General features: G+C 42.0%; 1 protein-coding gene across 4 annotated transcripts in view; it reads right to left on the bottom strand.

The window, feature by feature from the left end:
• LOC112233617 (sorting nexin-3-like) overlaps positions 1-18074 on the bottom strand; it is a 28897-nt gene extending 10823 nt beyond the window's left edge. For 2 of the 4 annotated variants that reach the window (XM_042321906.1, XM_024401379.2), the window contains exon 1: positions 17594-18074. In XM_042321906.1, the coding sequence (XP_042177840.1) occupies positions 17594-17755 (162 nt within the window). In that variant the 5' untranslated portion in view covers positions 17756-18074. The remainder of the gene's footprint in view (positions 1-17593) is intronic. The other 2 variants (XM_024401377.2, XM_024401376.2) reach the window with 2 other exon arrangements.
• Between the last annotated feature and the right edge of the window lie 2542 nt (positions 18075-20616).

Here is a 20616-nt window from a genome sequence, read left to right as displayed (position 1 = left end):
CCATGTCAGAGACGCAAACTCTGTCTCAACCTTTAAGTCTTTACTGAAGACTCATCTCTTCAGTGGGTCATATGATTGAGTGTAGTCTGGCGCAGGAGTGGGAAGGTGAACGGAAAGGCTCTGGAGCAACGAACCGCCCTTGCTGTCTCTGCCTGGCCGGTTCCCCTCTTTCCACTGGGATTCTCTGCCTCTGACCCTATTACAGGGGCTGAGTCACTGGCTTACTGGGGCTCTCTCATGCCGTCCCTGGAAGGGGTGGTCACCTGAGTGGGTTGATTCACTGATGTGGTTATCCTGTCTGGGTTGGCGCCCCCCCTTGGGTTGTGCCATGGCGGAGATCTTTGTGGGCTATACTCGGCTCTGTCTCAGGATGGTAAGTCGGGGGTTGAAGATATCCCTCTAGTGGTGTGGGGGCTGTGCTTTGGCAAAGTGGGTGGGGTTATATCCTTCCTGTTTGGCCCTGTCCGGGGGTGTCCTCAGATGGGTCCACAGTGTCTCCTGACCCCTCCTGTCTCAGCCTCCAGTATTTATGCTGCAGTAGTTTGTGTTGGGGGGCTAGGGTCAGTTTGTTATATCTGGAGTACTTCTCCTGTCCTATTCGGTGTCCTGTGTGAATCTAAGTGTGCGTTGTCTAATTCTCTCCTTCTCTCTCTCGGAGGACCTGAGCGCTAGGACCATGCCCCAGGATTACCTGACATGACGACTCCTTTGCTGTCCCCAGTCCACCTGGCCGTGCTGCTGCTCCAGTTTCAACTGTTCTGCCTTCTTATTATTCGAACATGCTGATCATTTATGAACATTTGAAATCTTGGCCATGTTCTGTTATAATCTCCACCCGGCACAGCCAGAAGAGGACTGGCCATCCCACATAGCCTGGTTCCTCTCTAGGTTTCTTCCTAGGTTTTGGCCTTTCTAGGGAGTTTTTCCTAGCCACCGTGCTTCTACACCTGCATTGCTTGCTGTTTGGGGTTTTAGGCTGGGTTTCTGTACAGCACTTTTATCAGCTGATGTACGAAGGGCTATATAAATAAATTTGATTTGATGTAGAGAAATTTAATCAGATAACATAAATGCAAAGCCGGCAAGAGGTGTTTAGAATGGAAGGCCAAAAGTCTGTGTAACCAATAGAGTCAGAGTCCTGAGTGTGGCAACAAACAGTCTGTCCCACGGTTGGGTAAAGAAAGTGCATAGACAAAGCATGCAGGAGTCATGAGGCAAATAGCAAAATACACAAGACATTTTTAAAATATATAGACAACTGGGGCTAGCCATTGGAAGTTCAGAGTCACTCGCCCCAACAGTGCATGTGTGCTGGAGGCGAGCGAAAGCTTGGGAGAGAGGGGGGGGGTCATGTCTACCCCTACCAGACAAGGGGAAACAGGCCAGGGCAGACGGTGAACAGATCGCCAGGTGGTAGCCAAGCAGCAGTGCAGCAGGCAATGGGAGTAGGTGTCACGCACTTGGGAGAAGCTTTTATTTCTGGAGGCATATTTCTTGTAGAAAATGGCAGTGGATAGTCTGAACAGCAGGAGGGGGCTTCAAGGCCTCTGGATCTGGGTGGGGTTGCCTGCCATTCGGCTTCGGCACCTCGCAACTTCAATTAGCACTGACGTGTGAATGGAATCGCTTTGTCCTAGCAAAGCTTGGTAGCCTGATCATTCAGTCCTTATTAAGTAAAATATATAATTGTAATGCATTTTTCTTTTTGGCTTTTGAAAGTTAAAAAAAAAAATGCTCCAGACTAAGCATTACTCACTCAGCTCCAGGTTGGAAGGGGTTTTCAGGTCTCTGCTGGTTTGCCAGAGCATTTGATGTACAGTTATGGCCAAAAGTCTGCTGCCTCAGTTTGTATGATGACAATTTGCATATACTCCAGAATGTTATGAAGAGTGATCAGATGAATTGCAAAGTCCCTCTTTGCCATGCAAATGAACTGAATCCCGAAAAAACATTTCTACTGCATTTAAGCCCTGCCACAAAAGGACCAGCTAACATCATGTCAGTGATTCTCTCATAAACACAGGTGTGAGTGTTGACGAGGACAAGGCTGGAGATCATTCTGTCATGCTGATTGAGTTTGAATAACAGACTGGAAGCTTCAAAAGGAGGGTGGTGCTTGGAATCATTGTTCTTCCTCTGTCAATCATGGTGGTGCTTGCTTTGAATCATTGTTCTTCCTCTGTCAATCATGGTTACCTGATTCAATCGGGGCAAACACAGGAATGCAGGCAGGAAGTGATCTTTTGGAGGATGGCCTGGTGTCAAGAAGGGCAGCAAAGAAGCCACTTCTCTCCAGGAAAAACATCAGGGACAGACTGATATTCTGAAAAAGGTACAGGGACTGGACTCCTGAGGACTGGGGTAAAATAATTTTCTCTGATGAAGCCCCTTTCCGATTGTTTGAGGCATCCGGAAAAAAGCGTGCCCGGGGAAGACGAGGTGAGCGCTACCATCAGTCCTGTATCATGCCAACAGTGAAGCACCCTGAGACCATTCATGTGTGGGGTTGCTTCTCAGCCAAGGGAGTGGGCTCACTCACAATTTTGCCTAAGAACTCAGCCATGAATAAAGAATAGTACCAACACATCCTCTGAGAGCAACCTATCCCAACCATCCAGGAACAGTTTGGTGATGAACAATGCCTTTTCCAGCATGATGGAGCACCTTGCCATAAGGCAAAAGTGATAACTAAGTGGCTCAGGGAACAAAACATCAATATTTTGGGTCCATGGGAATCAGTGGCTAACTGCAAGCATTGCAAAGCAACCAGTAGCCTGCTTTTCAATGGAGTTGCTGTGCCCCACCCCAAGAGTTTCCAACATAAATGCCAGACTTTGATGACAAAATTTGCCCACAAAGGACCGCCGTGCCACCTTCATGTTTAAGTGAGCACATCCACAAGCCAAGGTGAGTCCAAAAATGTCTTGTATGCTGCTGCATAAATTATGTAATATGCAAGGGAGATAGTATTACTTTCTTAGCTACAGTATTACATAAGTGTATGTTGTGTAGTAAACTGTTAGTAGCCCATGTGCCTCACCCTAATAATTTGGTCTATTTTCACCTCTTAATTTCACCTAAAGTTAATGGTCTGACTCGGTGGTGCTGCACATGTAGCCTATAACCTGTTTTTGAGAAATGTAATCTAAAAGATGTTTCATTGTCTGCTTATATGTCCCCTTTATTTATCCTGTACTTGGTGTACAGGGAAAATACAGTAAGAGCCGCCCATGCTCTGCATTCTGTGGCTGTACATTTCAAAAGTGCTGTACACAGTTATATTGATTACGCCATTGTCTTAATCAAAATGCCTCTTATCCGCTCACTGTTCCCTTATGCCATAGTTTGTACATCTCAATTGTCAATAGAAACCACATTTGCTTAAGCAAGTCAGCCACACAGCTATGTTTTTTTTTAAGGCAGTAAACTAGGCTGAATTAATGGTTTCGCTGCCAAACAAGGCTCTGCTGATAGCCAGGTGTAGCAGTGGTAAGGATTCACTCCATTGTGCTGGAAAGAAAGCTCTGCTGTTGGTACAGCTTTATGTAGGCCCTAACAGTTTGTGGGCACCGCTTGTCGCCGTTATAGTGCAATTAATGTATTGTTAGTGTTGTAGTTGTGTCTTTGCTGGCATGCATTTTTTTGTTGTTGAGTTTGCCCCACCAAGATTTACATGCTAAAATCAGTGATGCAGTCAATCTTGCCTAAACTTTGAGCCAGGAGAGATTGACATTACTGACACTTGCCCTCTGTGTACATCTAAGTGCGATACGTGCTGCTTTGTTCTGGACCAATTGCAACTAACCTATGTTCCTCTTTGCCACACATGACCACACAGCAGGTGCGACAAAACTAGGGCCTGTATGTAGGACTTGTCTGGTCAACTGAGCTGTCAAGAAGGCAAAACAATGCCTTATCACGGACAGACCTCTTCCCATTTTAGCAATCATGGAGTCTAAATGTTTTGACCATGACAGCTTGCTATCTAGTTGGATGGATGCGGGGTGATGTGTGTGTGTGTGTGTGTGTGTGTGTGTGTGTGTGTGTGCAGAGGCAAACTGATTGATGAGCAGGAGAATGAAGGTCCTCATGGTCTCCCTCTCGCTCCTGCCTCTTCAAATTTTCCCTCTCCTATAATAAGTCAGTGTTTTGCCCTTGAGACCCCTCTAGAGTCTTTTCACTGTGAAATACACAGGCCATTCTCTCCTTTTCTGTCCTCTCTCCCCCCATTTTTCCTCCCTCGGTCCTCCCTTCTCTCTTTAAAATTATGGATTTTTTCTCCTTTACGGTAACGAGAGGTAGAAGAGAGCAATCTTTTGGAAGGCTTTCATAACAACAAATCAAAGTTATTTGACAATAACAATTGCTATTTTTTTTAGATGCACTATGCAGAAATCTCTTCGCCATTTCCTGGTTGCAAAAATTATAATAATTTGCCTAATTTCAGTTTGTGTGACAAAACAAGGAAGTATAATGTATAGAATCATTGTACCATCTAAACCGCTGTGAAACATTTTCCATTTTCCAATCAAAAATATTACAGTTGGTTGTTTGAAGCTGATGTACAAACCTGAAAGTTAGACGCAAAATGAAAAGCATAGAAATAGCGCACAGAACAGATCTACCACTTCTTAGACTTGCTTTTAATGAGCACCACCGTGCTAGCCAGTTTCCCTCGGGGGAATCCCGTTCGAAACAGGACGCAGTTTGATTGCTATCTTAAGTGGAGGTCCAATTCACAAAAATTACCTCTTCTGTCCTCTTTATAGCTTGAGGGAGCGAGTGAACAACTTCGATCACTTGCCGGGTTGATCTAGCCCACAATTCAATGCAATCTGTAGTCACGTGTCAAAGTCCGGTAGCCACAAAGTGTGAAATTTACTCAATACGGCTGGATATACATTTTTTTAAATAACATTGACTTTAGCATTGGCAAATCGGAATGACGCAAAGTGGCTCGGACTCATAGTGAGGAGCCAATAAAAAAACATTTTTGGGGGGAGTTCGGAATAAAGGACCAAACTATACAAAATTGCTAGCCAGCTAAAGGTAACAGTAGCTGAAGCTCAACTTAAATATTTCCACCAAAGACGTTGCCACCCCATTCATCATCATCCCTCAATTGGATTTAGGGCCGAAGGCTGTCTACTTTGCATTTGGAACAACACAGTGACTAGGGTCTGGTTTCAATGATAGTTCCTCTATGCCAAAATAGTCTACGTCACTGCCTACGTCGATAAAAGAAAAAACAATTCTGGGGACACTCCCAACAAATCACAAGGCAGACATGCCAGAACGTTGTGAATTAAAACCCAAGTTTGCTGGCAAAACCTTTGCAGTGGTTTTAGTTAAAGAGATTCTGCAGTACTTTTGTATACTTTTTAGCCAGTAGTTCTGAAAGTAGCACATGCAAGCAAAAGTGGTCCCTGAAAATTGCATACTACGCCACATACGTGCACCACATCATTGCCCTCTCTCGATCTTTTAATGCTGTGTCCATTGAGCCGTTGGGCCTGCCCTGCATCCTCATTGGATATTGCTGGGCATACCTCTTGCTAGCTGTCACTTAAATGTGAGGTGCTGGAGCTCATTGGCTAGAACTTGAATTACTAGGGGGCTGGCCCATGTGGGGGGGGGTGTAGGAAAATGGCATAGCACAGCTTCAAGAAAACAGTCGCTTTCAAACAAGGGACTTCGTGGCTAATTGAGGTAAAACAGAAATTCTGCTCATAGATTATGTATGTATGTGTGAGCTACACATTAAACACATCCATCCCAAAGTGGGAGGTTTAAAAAATACTTTGTTGCCCAAGTACCAGAGCACAGCTTTCCACCTTAATTTGCAAATAAATTCATTAAAAATCCTACAATGTGATTTTCTGGATTTTTTTTCTTCTCATTTTGTCTGTCATAGTTGAAGTGTACCTATGATAAATTACAGGCCTCTCTCATCATTTTAAGTGGGAGAACTTGCACAATTGGTGGCTGACTAAATACTTTTTTGCCCCACTGTAGTTCCTCTATGCCAAAAGAGTCTATCATTGAAATCAGACCCTAGTCACGGTTTCCTAGGGTCGGGTTTCCGAGACTACATGCTCAGCAGCTAAGCAGAACATGAAATCGCTAGAGTGCCTTTGTGTCACACTTATGTTCGCAAAGTTTGTACAAACATGTAGCTATCATGTTGTACACAAGCGACATGATCAACATGTAGCCTAACACCTATTCTGAAAAAAGAACACGAAATCGCACTTGAGACATGGAATGCATAGTTTGAACATGTCAACCATGTCTTTAGCATAGACTGTAAAAAATTAAGTCTTTAGTGTACTACATTAATTTTATTACCTTCCATGTCAAGGAAGGGGGACGCGGCAGTAAAAGAAGGGGACGCGGAAGCTACGTAAGACAGCAGAGTGGGCAGCAGCTACATAAAAAAAAATCCTGCAAACACATAGAAATCTATCATTAAACACAGCAAGTCGGGTTCCAGAAAATCCAGAACCGCAGCCACTCCATTTTTAATACCACAAAAAAATACAATTAAGACAATTATTAATATCAGAAAATGAATTACAAGTAACGATGTAGCTCAGTTGGTAGAGCATGGCACCTGCAATGCCAGGGTTACACCGGGAACCAGTATACATTTAAAAAAAAAATGGAAATGTATGACCTCACTACTGTAAGTTGCTCTGGATAAAAGTGTCTGCTAAATGACTAAAATGTAAATGAAAGAGAAGACAGAACTGTGCCTAATGTGGGGGTTCTGACAGTTGATAAGAGGAAAAAAAGCTATAAAGAACAAGGTCGAGACAAAAGTTTTTGTCTGACGGGCTCTAGAACAAACTTTTTTCCCCCTGTCTTGCTCCTCCTTTCTTTCCCCTCTCAGTACCCTCTTTCTTGTTATCTCCTTTCTCACCCTTTCTGAAGTAGTAGGCTTCCGCTCTTGTTCGTCTATCCAGCCATTCGCTCTCCTCTTACTCTTTATTTCCTTTTCTCACCAGGTGAGGTTGTCAGCCCCCCCCCCTTCCTCTCAGGTCACAGGAGAAGGGGATTAGCCTAACTTTAGCGCCCGTCAGCTCTTAGCTGCTCTCACCCCTCTCAGTGGGCTGCCCCACAGTGTTCTGGTACTTCACAGCATGGAGCGCTTCACGGAATGCTGGGAAGTTAATCCCCACGACAACAGATCATGGTTACAGCTAATCTCATCAGGCCCAACACACACAGGAGCATAACTCTGTATGTGGACACTCAGGCGCTAGAGTTGGACAACACATTTAAAAAGGTTGCACTACAATACACACACACACTTGACGATTAGACAATTCAGAATTTGAGCCTGTAAATCGAACCCACAAGTGCTGATGCTCCTGATACTCAAGTAGTCTAAAGGCCAGTTTTATTGCTTCTTTAAATCAGCACGACAGTTTTCAGCTGTGCTAAGATCATTAGCCAATTGCATGCTCCCTCAAAACTACATGCCTGAAGTTAAACAGAAAGGTGAATGCAGCGATCAGGTTGGTACCACCATGCTAATCAAAGACCTTACCTCCACCCACCTCTTGCCCGCTCACCAACAGTCATTGATGGGGAGACCAGAATTATGTAGGTTTAGTATGACCGGTTCAAACTTCATCATAATACATGTTTGTCAGATATCACATATCCTAACTGGCATTGGTAATAGAACAGTGACTGTGGATGCATCTATGGAGCCAGCACTTGGGGACTTGCAAGTTGATGTGATGAAGTCCTGACCAACAGACAGGCTTGATACTGTCTCTGAATGGAGAGAGACCTGGCACTCAACACATCCACAATGTGGGACGGAATGTGATTACTAATAATATAGTATAGAAGATATGTCCAGTAACACCCTTTTCATTCCATCAGTCACTGATGAACTCTGCCTCAACTCAGCCTATTTCTACAGTTGGAGAGGACTGTAGAAGCTTTTTCCAGATGCCAGCCTCTGTCATTTGATGGGGAGACCATAATTGGGTAGGTTGTATCTGACCTGTTCAAACTTAAATATAATACCCGTTTGTGTGTCAGATATGACCATTGTAACTGCCGTTGAGAATAGAACAATGACTGTGTGTGTTTGTGTTCACAGAAACATGTATCAGCCAGCACATGGAGACTTGCAAGATGATGTGATGTCCACTCCAGACTGACAGATGGGTTGATACTGATATCTCTAAATGGAGAAAGACCTGGCACTCAGCATAACATTTTTACTAGACAACTTTTACTTATGTCTTTTTTAATTATTGAATTGAATGGTATCAGTCAATATGGGGAGGTGTATTCTGCACCAGGATTAGGGAACTCTGGTTGTATATGGGATACCACACAGGAAGATATGACCACTGACATATTTGCCAAGGTAGCCCTATTACCACCAGACAAAATGCCGATAGTCACAGTATCTGTATCGGCTGGGAATGACGGTGCACATTGTTATATTAGCAGGACACTGCTTCTATTGTATTATGTAAAGGGTTGTTTCTTCTACATGGATCAGTAACTACATTTGAAAGTCATCAAAACATTTAGTTTAGAATATCTAAATAAAGTCAGCAATTTCTCATACAAGTCTGTAGGCTACTGACCCATTCAAAGCTTCCTCCAGCATCAAACCATACATCTGCCTGTTATTGAATTCAATCTGCACGAGGTTTGTTCGTTGTGATTGAGTGGGGGGAAACAACAGCAGGCAAGGTTCTGACAGATGGGTGTATCTTGGTGGTGGCAAGGACACAACCAAGATACCCTACATCAAACCACACCCAAATCAAAGTGTATTGGTCACGTACACAGATGTTATTGCAAGTGCAGTGAAATGCTTGTGTATCTAGCTCCAACAGTGCAGTAATGCCAGAATATAAATATATAATGTATATAATATACAGTGCCTTCAAAAAGTATTCAGACCCCTGGACTTTTTCACACACTTGGATTGAAATGTTTTTTTTTTTTTTACCTCAATCTACAAACAATACTACCCCATAATGACAAAGCAAAAACAGTTTACACATTTTTGCTAAATTATAAAAACTGAAATATTGATTAAGTATTCAGACCCTTTACTCAGTACTTTTATGAAGCATCTTTGACAGCAATTACAGCCTTGAGTCTTCTTGGTTATGACACCACAAGATTGGCACACCTTTATTTGGGGAGTCTCTCCTATTCTTCTCTCAAGCTCTGTCAGGTTGGATGGGGAGCATTGCTGCACAACTATTTTCAGGTCTCTCTGAAGATGTTCGATCAGGTTCAAGTCCGGGCTCTGGCTAGGCCACTCAAGGACATTCAGAGACTTGACTCTAAGCACACAATGCAAGAGTGGCTTCGGGACATTATCCTGTTGGAAGGTGAATCTTCACCCCAGTCCGAGGTCCTGAGCATTCCGGAGCAGGTTTTAATGAAGGATCTATGTACTTTGCTCCGTTCATCTTTGCCTCGATCCTGGCTAGTCTCCCAGTCCCTGCATTCGGGCCAAAGAGTGCAATCTTGGTTTCAACAGACCATCTTGTTTCTCATGGTCTGAGAGTCTTTAGGTATCTTTTGGAAACCTCCAAGTGGGCTGTCATGTGCCTTCTACTGAGGAGGGGGCTTCAGTCTGGACACTACCATAAAGGCCTGATTTGTGGGATGCTGCAGAAATGTGGTCCATTCTCCAATCTCCATAAAGGAACTCTGGAGCTCTGTCAGAGTGACCGTGTTCTTAGTCACCTCCCTGACCAAGGCCCTTCTCCCACCGATTGCTCAGTTTGGCCGGGCAGCCAGCTCTAGGAAGAGTCTTGGTAGTTCCAAACTTCTATTTAAGAATGATGGATCTGTGCCGACACAATCCTGTCTTGGAGCTCTATGGACAATTCCTTCGACCTCATGGTTGGTTTTTGCTCTGACATGCACTGTCAACTGTGGGACCTTATATAGACAGGTGTGTGCCTTTCCAAATCATGTCCAAAACAATTTAAATTTACCACAGGTGGACTCCAATCAAGTTGTAGAAACATCTCAAGGATGATCATTGGAAACAGGATGCACCTGAGCTCAATTGCGAGTCTAATAGCAAAGGGTCTGAATACTTTTGTAAATAATGTTCTTTGTTTTGTCATTATGGGGGTATTGTGAGTAGATTGCTGAGGATTTTTACATTTATTTTAGAATAAGGCTGTAATATAACAAAATGTGGAAAAAGTCAAAGGGTCTGAATACTTTCCTCAGGCACTGTATTGCTGCACATGATGGTGTGTATGGATAGAATATTAATAGAAAAGTTGTGCACAACAGTAATTATATAGGATGAGCCATGACTAGAATACAGTATAATCAAATCAAACTTTATTTGTCACATGTGCTGAATACAACAAGTGTAGACCTTACCATGAAATGCTTACTTACAAGTCCTTAACCAACAGTGCAGTTCAAGAAGAGTTAAGAAAATATTTACCAAATAAAGTTTAAAAAAAATACAAATAAAAGTAACATCAAAATAACCATAATGAGGCTACATACAGGTGGTACCGGTACAGAGTCAATGTGGGGGGGTTACAGGTTAGTCGAGGTAATTTGTACATGTAGTGAAGTGTGAAGTGCCTATGCATAGATAATCCACAACGAGTAGCAGCAGTGTACAAAACAAATAGAGGGGAGGGGCAATGTAAATAGTCCGGTGGCCAGTTGATTAATTGTTCAGCAGTCTTATGGCTTGGGGGGGTAAAAGCTGTTAAGGAGCCTTTTGGTCCTAGACTTGGCACTCCAGTACTGCTTGCTGTGTGGTAGCAGAGAGAACAGTCCATGACAATTTTTGGGGCTTTTCTCTGACACCGTCTACTAGAGGTCGACCGATTATGATTTTTCAACGCCGATACCGATTATTGGAGGACCCAAAAAAGCTGATACCGATTAATCAGCCAATTTTTTATTTGTAATAATGACAATTACAACAATACTGAATGAACACTTATTTTAACTTAATATAATACATCAATAAAATCAATTTAGCCTCAAATAAATAATGAAACATGTTCACTTTGGTTTAAATAATGCAAAAACAAAGTGTTGGGAGAAAAAGTAAAAGAGCAATATGTGCCATGTAAGAAAGCTAATGTTTAAGTTCCTTGCTCAGAACATGAGAACATATGAAAGCTGGTGGTTCCTTTTAACATGAGTCTTCAATATTCCCAGGTAAGAAGAATTAGGTTGTAGTTATTATAGGAATTATAGGACTATTTCTCTCTATACGATTTGTATTTCATATACCTTTGACTATTGGATGTTCGTATAGGCACTTTAGTATTGCCAGTGTAACAGTATAGCTTCCGTCCCTCTCCTCGCTCCTACCTGGGCTCGAACCAGGAACACATCGACAACAGCCACCCAAGCAGCGTTACCCATGCAGAGCAAGGGGAGCAACTACTCCAAGTCTCAGAGCGAGTGACGTTTGAAACGCTATAAGCGCGCACCCCGCTAACTAGCTAGCCATTTCACATCGGTTACACCAGCCTAATCTCAGGAGTTGATAGGCTTGAAGTCATAAACAGAGCAATGCTTGAAGCACAGCGAAGAGCCGCTGGCAAAGTGCACGAAAGTGCTGTTTGAATGAATGCTTACGAGCCTGCTGGTGCCTACCATCGCTCAGTCAGACTGCTCTATCAAATCATAGACTTAATTATTACATAATAGCACACAGAAATACGAGCAATAGGTCATTAAAATGGTCAAATCCGGAAACTATCATCTCGAAAACAATATGTTTATTCTCTCAGTGAAATACGGAACCGTTCCATATTTTATCTAACGGGTGGCATCCCTAAGTCTAAATATTCCTGTTACATCGCACAACCTTCAATGTTATGTCATAATTACGTAAAGTTCTGGCAAATTAGTTCGCAATGAGCCAGGCGGCCCGAACTGTTGCATATACCCTGACTCTGCGTGCAATGAATGCAAGAGAAGTGACAATTTCACCTGGTTAATATTGCCTGCTAATCTGGATTTCTTTTAGTTAAATATGCAGGTTTAAAAATATATACTTCTGTGTACTGATTTTAAGAAAGGCATTGATGTTTAGTTAGGTACACGTTGGAGCAACGACAGTCCTTTTTCGCAAATGCGCACCGCATCGATTATATGCAACGCAGGACACGCAAGATAAACTAGTAATGTCATCAACCATGTGTAGTTATAACTAGTGATTATGATATTGTTTTTTATTAGATAAGTTTAATGCTAGCTAGCAACTTACCGTGGCTTCTTACTGCATTCGCGTAACAGGCAGGCTCCTCGTGAGGCAGGTGGTTAGAGCGTTGGACTAAGTTAACCGTAAGATTGTATGATTGAATCCCTGAGCTGACAAGGTAAAAATTTGTCGTTCTGCCCCTGAACAAGGCAGTTAACCCACCGTTCCTAGGCAGTCATTGAAAATAAGAATGTGTTCTTAACTGACTTGCCTAGTTAAATAAAGGTGTTAAAAAATTATAAAATTTACAAAATCAGCATCCAAAAATACCGATTTTCGATTGTTATGAAAACTTGAAATTGGCCCTAATTAAAATTGGCAATTCCGATTATAATCAGTCGACCTCTACCGCCTACCATATAGGACCTGGATGGCAAGAAGCTTGGCCCCAATGATGTACTGTGCCGTACGCACTACCCTCTGTAGCGCTTTACGGTCAGATGCAGAGCAGTTGCCATACCAGGAGGTGATGCAACCGGTCAGGATGCTCTCAACAGTGCAGCTGTAGAACTTTTTGAGGATCTGTATATACATATAAAGTGGGTAAAACAGTACGTAAACATTATTAAAGTGACCCCAAGCAATCTCATGTTTGACTTCTGTCGTGGCAGCCAGCATTTCTTGAGGAGCAAGCCAAAACATAAGGCCAAATCAGCGGGTGCAGTTCCCCTTTAAACATTGTTCCCTCCAAAAGGTGAAGTGACAACCTTCACAAGAATTTTACTAATGGGAAACAAACTTTACTTTGAATGAAAAAAGAAAGTCATTAAATTAAAAGAATTCCACACACACTCAGATGTTTCCCTTTAAATGGATGTCAAACAAAAAGCAATTATTGCAAAGTTAAACAAACCATACAACTCTATGCACAAGGACTACTTTTGACAATTTCTACAGAAAAAGTTACATATTTCACTCTATTAATGTGGAATTGCCCTAGTGTGGTTAAATTAAGGTTACTAAGTGATTAGCAGTAATGGGCTTTTATTAATAGTTTTATTTTGTGTTACAGCATTAAACCAACATTATGCATTTATTGTAAAAAAATATATTATATAGACACATTTTTTTTGCCCAATTAAAAATGTCCTTGATTTTTAAGGAAAAGCTCATTTTTTGCCTCTTCACGGTTGACGTTGAGACTGGTGTTTTGCGGGTACTATTTAATGAAGCTGCCTTTTTAATCAATTAGCCTTTTTAAAATGATAAACTTGGATTAGCTAACAACATGCCATTGGAACACAGGAGTGATGGTTGCTGATAAATGTGCCTCTGTATGCCTATGTTGATATTCCATGAAAAATCTGCCATTTCCAGCTACAAGTCATTTACAACATTAATGTCTACACTGTATCACTAATCAATTTTATGTTATTTTAATGGACAATTTTTGCTTTTCTTTCAAAAACAAGTAGATTTCTAAGTTACAATACCATAGGTAATTATAAACTGGGGGGGGGGGCAGATAGAGAGGTCCCCCCTCTCATGTGAGAATGGTTGAAGGCCGCCTACGCATTAGATTTTAGTAGGATGGATTAAGTAAACTTTGAGAGTGCCACATCCCCCCCACCACCACCACACCCCTGCACCCTTCTTGCCTAGCTGTCCCTTTAAAAAATCCAAAGTATGAAAAATGGCAGAACAATACCATCTCATCATATCTTATTCCAAAAGGGGAAAGAGAGGGGGGAACAATGGTGTTGGGTCCGTCGGTCTCACTATCGTTTTCTCTGTGCACTCTCACTTACTCTCTCTCGCCCCTACAGCTTGACAGCCTTCCCTCTCTCCTCCCCGACTCGCCTAGCTGGCAGAAAGCTGCTTTGTTGCCATAGTATCAACTCCCACTTTTGATACTGTCATTTCAAGTCGGACATGGTAGCCTTGATACAATATGTTCCCCATTTCCATTCAAATAGTTGTCAGATATGATCCTGTAGATTTTGGATTACACTTGACTGTGCCTGACAAGACACCCACACCCCTCCCTATTTTATTAATGGACAAAAAGTTTCCCCCCTCAAATAGAAAGATAGAAAGATAAAAAGAAAGAGGGGGAGGCTATGGGAGTGGAGAGGATATGAGAGAGCTGTAGTAAGAGGCCTTTTTATATGCTCCCGTCTGTCCATAAATAAAGTGAGATCCCAAAGTCCATTCTCTCTAGTGTGTGCTGCTCTCTGAAGGGGGAGATGGAGGCTACCAAAGGCAAGGTCTAGGGCGAAGCTTCCACCCCCACCCCCTGTTTGTTGAGATAAAAATAATAAAACAACTAAATCCTGAGGATGAACTAACTGGAAAGCAAACTAAAATTAGGCTATCCAACATGTTGTCCACAAAATGTAGGCCTATAAGCAATAGCCTTCTATTATCAGGGGGATTATTTAAACTACATATGATAGGCAGAAGGCACACTTCAAATATAACAAATGACAAATGTAAAGACCAAAGATGAAATTCCATTGTTTTTTGCAAGACCATATTTCTCAGGTTTACGAGTCTGGACATGCGAATTGTAGGTTAACTTGAGAAACTGGCCTAAACGATAGGCCTAAACGACCACTAACTGACCACACACGCTCTCACCATGACTTTTTGTCACGTGACCATAATAAGTCACCTATCATCATGAAATGCACCACGCGAGTGACCATAAAATGACCACTGCACTGATTATGAAAGTAATGTCATATGACCATATCAGTGAAAACCGTAATGACAAAAAATGTATACTACCAAACAAAGACATTGAATGATTGTTACTTAAGTAGTAGGCCTACTCTAGCCTGTCTAAAAGAGTTGTGCAACAGTTACCACCGATACTGAAGTTGGGACAGAGACCTAGAATGAGTAGTATGAACCAAAGAAACATGAACTCAAAGTATAGAAGCTAGCCTATAGGCATTGCAGTGAAGAGGTGGCCTGCCAGACCCCTGACTCTGCTGGTGCAGGTACAGCACACATTTCACCTGTCATACGGGACTTTAAAGAGTCATCGTGAGCCAAGGTGACTATTCTCTCCACTAGGAAGGGTGGGCAAGGGACGTTGGAGATGGAGGGATATGGTAGATGAAGAGCGAGGGAGTGCCTTTGTGGCCTCCCTGGGGGGGCCTTCCCCTACCCACCGGCCTGATCCATTCTTCTCCCCCTCAATGGAGGGGATTAATGGGGTGGGGGGGTTTGTACTGGGAGAGTGGAGACAGGGGGGTGGCATCCAAATAATATTATAGCTAAGTGGTGAGGGAACCTGAAACACTAACTCTGCAAAGCATTCCAGGCTCACCAAGGTACCAGACAGGCCTTTCGGTATAGCTGAAACACCTTTAGAATCGGGAGTAAGTTTCTAAAGAAAGAGAAAAGAAAGGAATGAGGGAAGCGAAGAAAAGTTGAGACCACGTTTGTTGAGAAGTGAGGGATGCTCCTCTTATTCCATCCTCTTATGCAAAGCAGGGTCAAGGAGGGCTACGAAGCACACAATTAATGCTGATTACACGCATATGCTAATTATTACACCCTAATCAAGTACAGTAGCCTTATATTCAGACCTAATGCCTACAGACAGGCTTCTCTCGCTCTGGCTTCTTTAGGTAGGAAAGCTATAAATACTACAGGACTGCTAGGGGCTAAACCACTACACCTCTAATAACCATGGGGGCCATCAGTCAAGGCTTCAGACAGACACAGAGGCAAACAACAACAGAGAGACAGCCCAGACAATCAGACAGGCTTGATGGTCATACAGTGATAACATGCATAGCTCTTGATGTACTGCCTCAAATGCAACAAATCTGGTCATTTGACATTTGTTTTCTATTCTGCACATTGTGTAGGTGGTGGAAAGAGTGGTGTGAAACATATAGGATAAAAGCAGAGGATTAAAAACAGAGTATATTCTATAAAAAAGTATTGTTGCGTTGGTAACCGTATTCAGTTGGTTTGCTTAGGTTTTCATAAAAACATGAGAACAAGCACCAGACATGTTCAAAAATATATTTGCTTAAAATTGTGTTATACCCCATGCATTGTCTGTCCTCATCTTAATTGTCATGATGATACTTTGAGTAACTTTGTTTTCTTTACAAGCACTCAAGAGCACCTTCAGCCTATTTGAGGGTTCAACAGTTGTTGAAGAGTGACTTTAATAGTGCAGTTTATAAAACATGGATCAAACCAAAGGTGAATGTCAAAAATCATTCTTTGATTCCAATCCAACTGTCCTCTCCCCACCAGTGGGAAGCAGGAAGAGAATTGGAGGACCTGAGGTCTGGCTTTGTGACGACATACATTTTGTCCTGTTTAACCTCCCCATCCTTTACTCAGCAGAGCAGGAAGGAAATGCTTGGGGTGAATGAGTGGTCCGTGGGGCTTGCTGATGCTGAGCCTGCTCAACAGCATGTCTTCATTCCAGAGAAGCTGACCAGTACAATTTCAACACACTGAACTTTACACAGGGACCCTTCACTGGAATAGTATTACTCTGACTAACAGAGGGGAAGGGAAAACACTGGGGTAATCTGTATTGCTCAATAACTGAGTAGGGGCATAAGAGAAGAGACATTTCTTCACTGAGTGAAGGAGCTGGACTCTGAGCTCTAGCTCTGTTTCTAGGTAGAGACTTGCAATTAACGTCTCATTGACTGTTTAAATACGCCCTTGTCAAGCCCTTTACTTCTGTGTGTGACAAATACCATTATCTACCATTAACACCCGATGACAGGGGTGTGGCTGGCGCACAACAAAGATTTGTTAACGGTTCGTTACTTTAGTAAATATAGCCTAGCTTAGCCTAGATATATATAAATTTAAATATAGCCTAGATCATACAAATTCGCTTCTGTAGCTAACTACATGGCCCCCTGACGGTTTGACATGGAGCTCTTGCAAACAAGACACAAACAAGTCCCCGACCTTCAACAACATATTTCTAACTTGCCATTGGCGTCACATTCCTTAAGATAACATCTAGCTAGCTAGCTAACAATTAGCAAGAAAGTTGGCTAGGCTATCGACAATAACTGGAGGCCCATGCAATGATACAATGTATCCATACTTTGACAACCTCACCAGAATGGGTTGAATTGTTTTAATATACAGCTGCATTTGTAAAATGTCACTATAACTACGCGTTAGTTTAATTAAACCACCTGGTAGTTGGCTAACTATTATGCTAACGTTAGCTAGTTACCCCGTGTTTAAAAGCTGGTTGGCTAACTAACGTTAGCTACTGTAACTGATTTGACAGTGTTTGAATGGTACAAATCCCTTAGTGTGAGCTAAACTCAATCCCCTTTACAAAGATGACCAGGTTCATTGCCCTAAAGAGCAAGGTAATGGTATGCTCACCTTTAGTCTGATTTCATACGTGGTAAACCTGGTCCTGCCGACACCAACCGTCTCCGGGTTGCTCACGTCTATCTCTAGAAAGTTACTAGGTGGTCCATACGCGTCATTCAAGTTCTGAGGCTTGGAGAATAGCCTCCTTGTATCAGCTATGGTATCAGCCATTTCTCCCTCACTCGCTAGCTAAGTTAGCCTCAATGGTTTGAGGTTGCGCGCTCCACTTCCGATCAGCTGAGGTGCAGCTGACGCTTGGCACCTTCCTTGTGTTTTGTTTACTACCTCTGTCTCAGCGCATTTGCATTTTCTTGCCTGATAAGTGCACTATCTGAAATATTGACCAATCAGAGTTAAATGCGCTGTGTAAAGTATTGCATTTGATTCCCAACAAACTAAACAAAATCGCCACATACGTATACCAAAATACACTTTACGGAACACATATTACATGTAAAACCTTTTTATTGGCTTTATAACTCGCCCATAACGTAGTTAATTACAAAGGAAATTACGTTTTTTATTTCTTCTTCTTTGGTATAATGGAGTTCGCAACATTTATATGTGCATTCCCGCCACCTACTGTACAGGTGGATAATAAGGATCCTAAAAGGAAAACAATGTGCAGTAAAAAATACATGTACAAAAATGTCATACAAATTACGAAATGTTAATTAAACTAAATCAGCCTGCTTTTCTGTTTTAATCAGGTCCCTACCCAGGCTCAGAAGGATCCTGTGATGGCGGGACATTTCCAGGCGACAGTAGTCCTTGCAGTGCTTCTTCCATTAAGTATTGGAGGCCCAAAAACTTCTCAGCTGCAGATATAATGATGTCCATCTTCTTGGACTTTTTGGGTACTTGTTAATAACTGTGGCTAAAAATACTACAACACCCACCTTTTTCACAATAAGTGTATCCAGATCACTTGATTGAAGTATAACCTTTGCAACTGGTTGCGGTGCATCCACCACCATATCTTCTATAGAACTGTGGCCTCTTACCCCTTCAATACTCTTCACCGCCTTCACATAGGAGATTTGCTGTACAACCCTGATCCTTGACACCTCAACATCTTTCATCCTAACAGGGCACTCGGGGAATTCAGAAATATGATCCCCACCACAGTTGCAACATTTTACATTCAAAGACTCTTCAATAACATATTCCTTCTGTCTGCAAACACAACACATGGCCAAACTTTTTACACTTCTTGCATTGCATTGGGTTTTGCACGAACGCTCTTATATATGTTATATATCCCAACTTAACATAATACAGATACACGTTGCTCCTTTTTCCCATTCTCCATGCGGGTCATGCATTAACTACTCCTGGAATTTTTTGCCTAAGATATCGATTATCAATGTCCAACCGGACGCCAGAAATAACTGGTGCCCTGCTCCGAAAATCAAAGCTGTTCACTTCATGTGTCGATATTTTCGCAAGCCACAATGCACGCTCCTTTTGCTATTTAGATACACACGATATCAACATCATACCATTCCTAGTTACTTTGATTGCATCCACTTTTCCCAATGCCTTCTTCACCATCCTCGTGACTTCAAAAGGGTCTCCCAAATAAACATCTTTATCCAAAAAATGTACTCCAACAAGGAATGATTCATCAGACTAATTTACCACAAGAATTTGTCCACTCATCTTGTCACGCCCTGACCTTAGTTATCTCTGTTTTCTTGATATTTTGGTGAGGTCAAGGTGTGACTAGGGTGGGTACGCTAGTTTTTGTACTGTCTAGGGTTGTTGTAGGTCTAGGGGTTTTTGTATTTCTATGTTGGCCTGATATGTCACGCCCTGACATATCTGACATTTTGACATACCTGACATTTTGTATTTCTATGTTGGCCTCATCTTGTCACGCCCTGACCTTAGTTATCTCTGTTTTCTTGATATTTTGGTGAGGTCAAGGTGTGACTAGGGTGGGTACGCTAGTTTTTGTACTGTCTAGGGTTGTTGTAGGTCTAGGGGTTTTTGTATTTCTATGTTGGCCTGATATGGTTCTCAATCAGAGACAGCTGTTTATCGTTGTCTCTGATTGGGGATCATATTTAGGTAGCCATTTCCCTTTTGTGTTTTGTGGGATCTTGTCTATGTGTAGTTGCCTGGCAACACTTATTTGTGTTATCACGTGTTGTTTTTTTGGGGTTATTCTTATATATTATATTATATATTATATTCTTATAGTGTTCATTCTTATAATAATAATAATAATAATGTACGTATACCACGCTGCACGTTGGTCCGATTCAGACGGCGAATGTGACACGTCTTTCTCGCTAACAGTACTCAACGCGCTTTCAGCTTCAAAAACTTCTGATTTCCCCATCTCACGGTCCTAAGGTGCAAGGTAACTCCTAGATAAACAATCCTTCACTTCTATCTGTGCGTGAGCTGCACTTCAAGAACTTGTCCCGGTTGACTTGTGTCATTGCTGTTCAGGTTCCAAAAACTATTAGGGCCAAATTAACATAGAAAAAAATATCAGCCATGGGTTGTGGTACTTGGAAAACATTTTTTTTTTGCAAGTGGCAATATTTAGAGAATAAAGTCAAAATAACATTTATTGAATAAAGATAAAAACGTTTGAGATTTTCTGTACATTAGGCGACCATTTTTCACAGCCATAATCACATGCGACTGCTGGTCATACTGTCGTTACACCACCACTGGCAGCCCAGCCAGCTGGTACACAGGAGAGTTGTAAATCTAGTTTGGTCATTAGTGCTTGGAAAATTACATTTTAAAAGGAGGCAAATAATTAGTAGGAAAATAATTGTCATCAATTTTATGTCGCCAGACTGACTTTAGATGCAGTATAATGTTAGCTAGCTAGACTGAGGGGAGACCGGTGGATTTTAGATAGCTAGCTAACGTTAGCATTTATAACTATTTTTAATGAACGTTGCTCACTAATGACAACATCGTCACGTCTAAAGTAAATTAGACGACCTGAAAAAGATGGCAAAGTTGTTTCCAACTAAATATTTGCCTACTTTAGCAATGGCATCACA

The sequence above is a fragment of the Oncorhynchus tshawytscha genome, linkage group LG05 (assembly GCF_018296145.1).
Source record: "Oncorhynchus tshawytscha isolate Ot180627B linkage group LG05, Otsh_v2.0, whole genome shotgun sequence".
NCBI lineage: Eukaryota > Metazoa > Chordata > Actinopteri > Salmoniformes > Salmonidae > Oncorhynchus > Oncorhynchus tshawytscha.
This window is presented reverse-complemented; position numbering and strand designations above follow the sequence as displayed.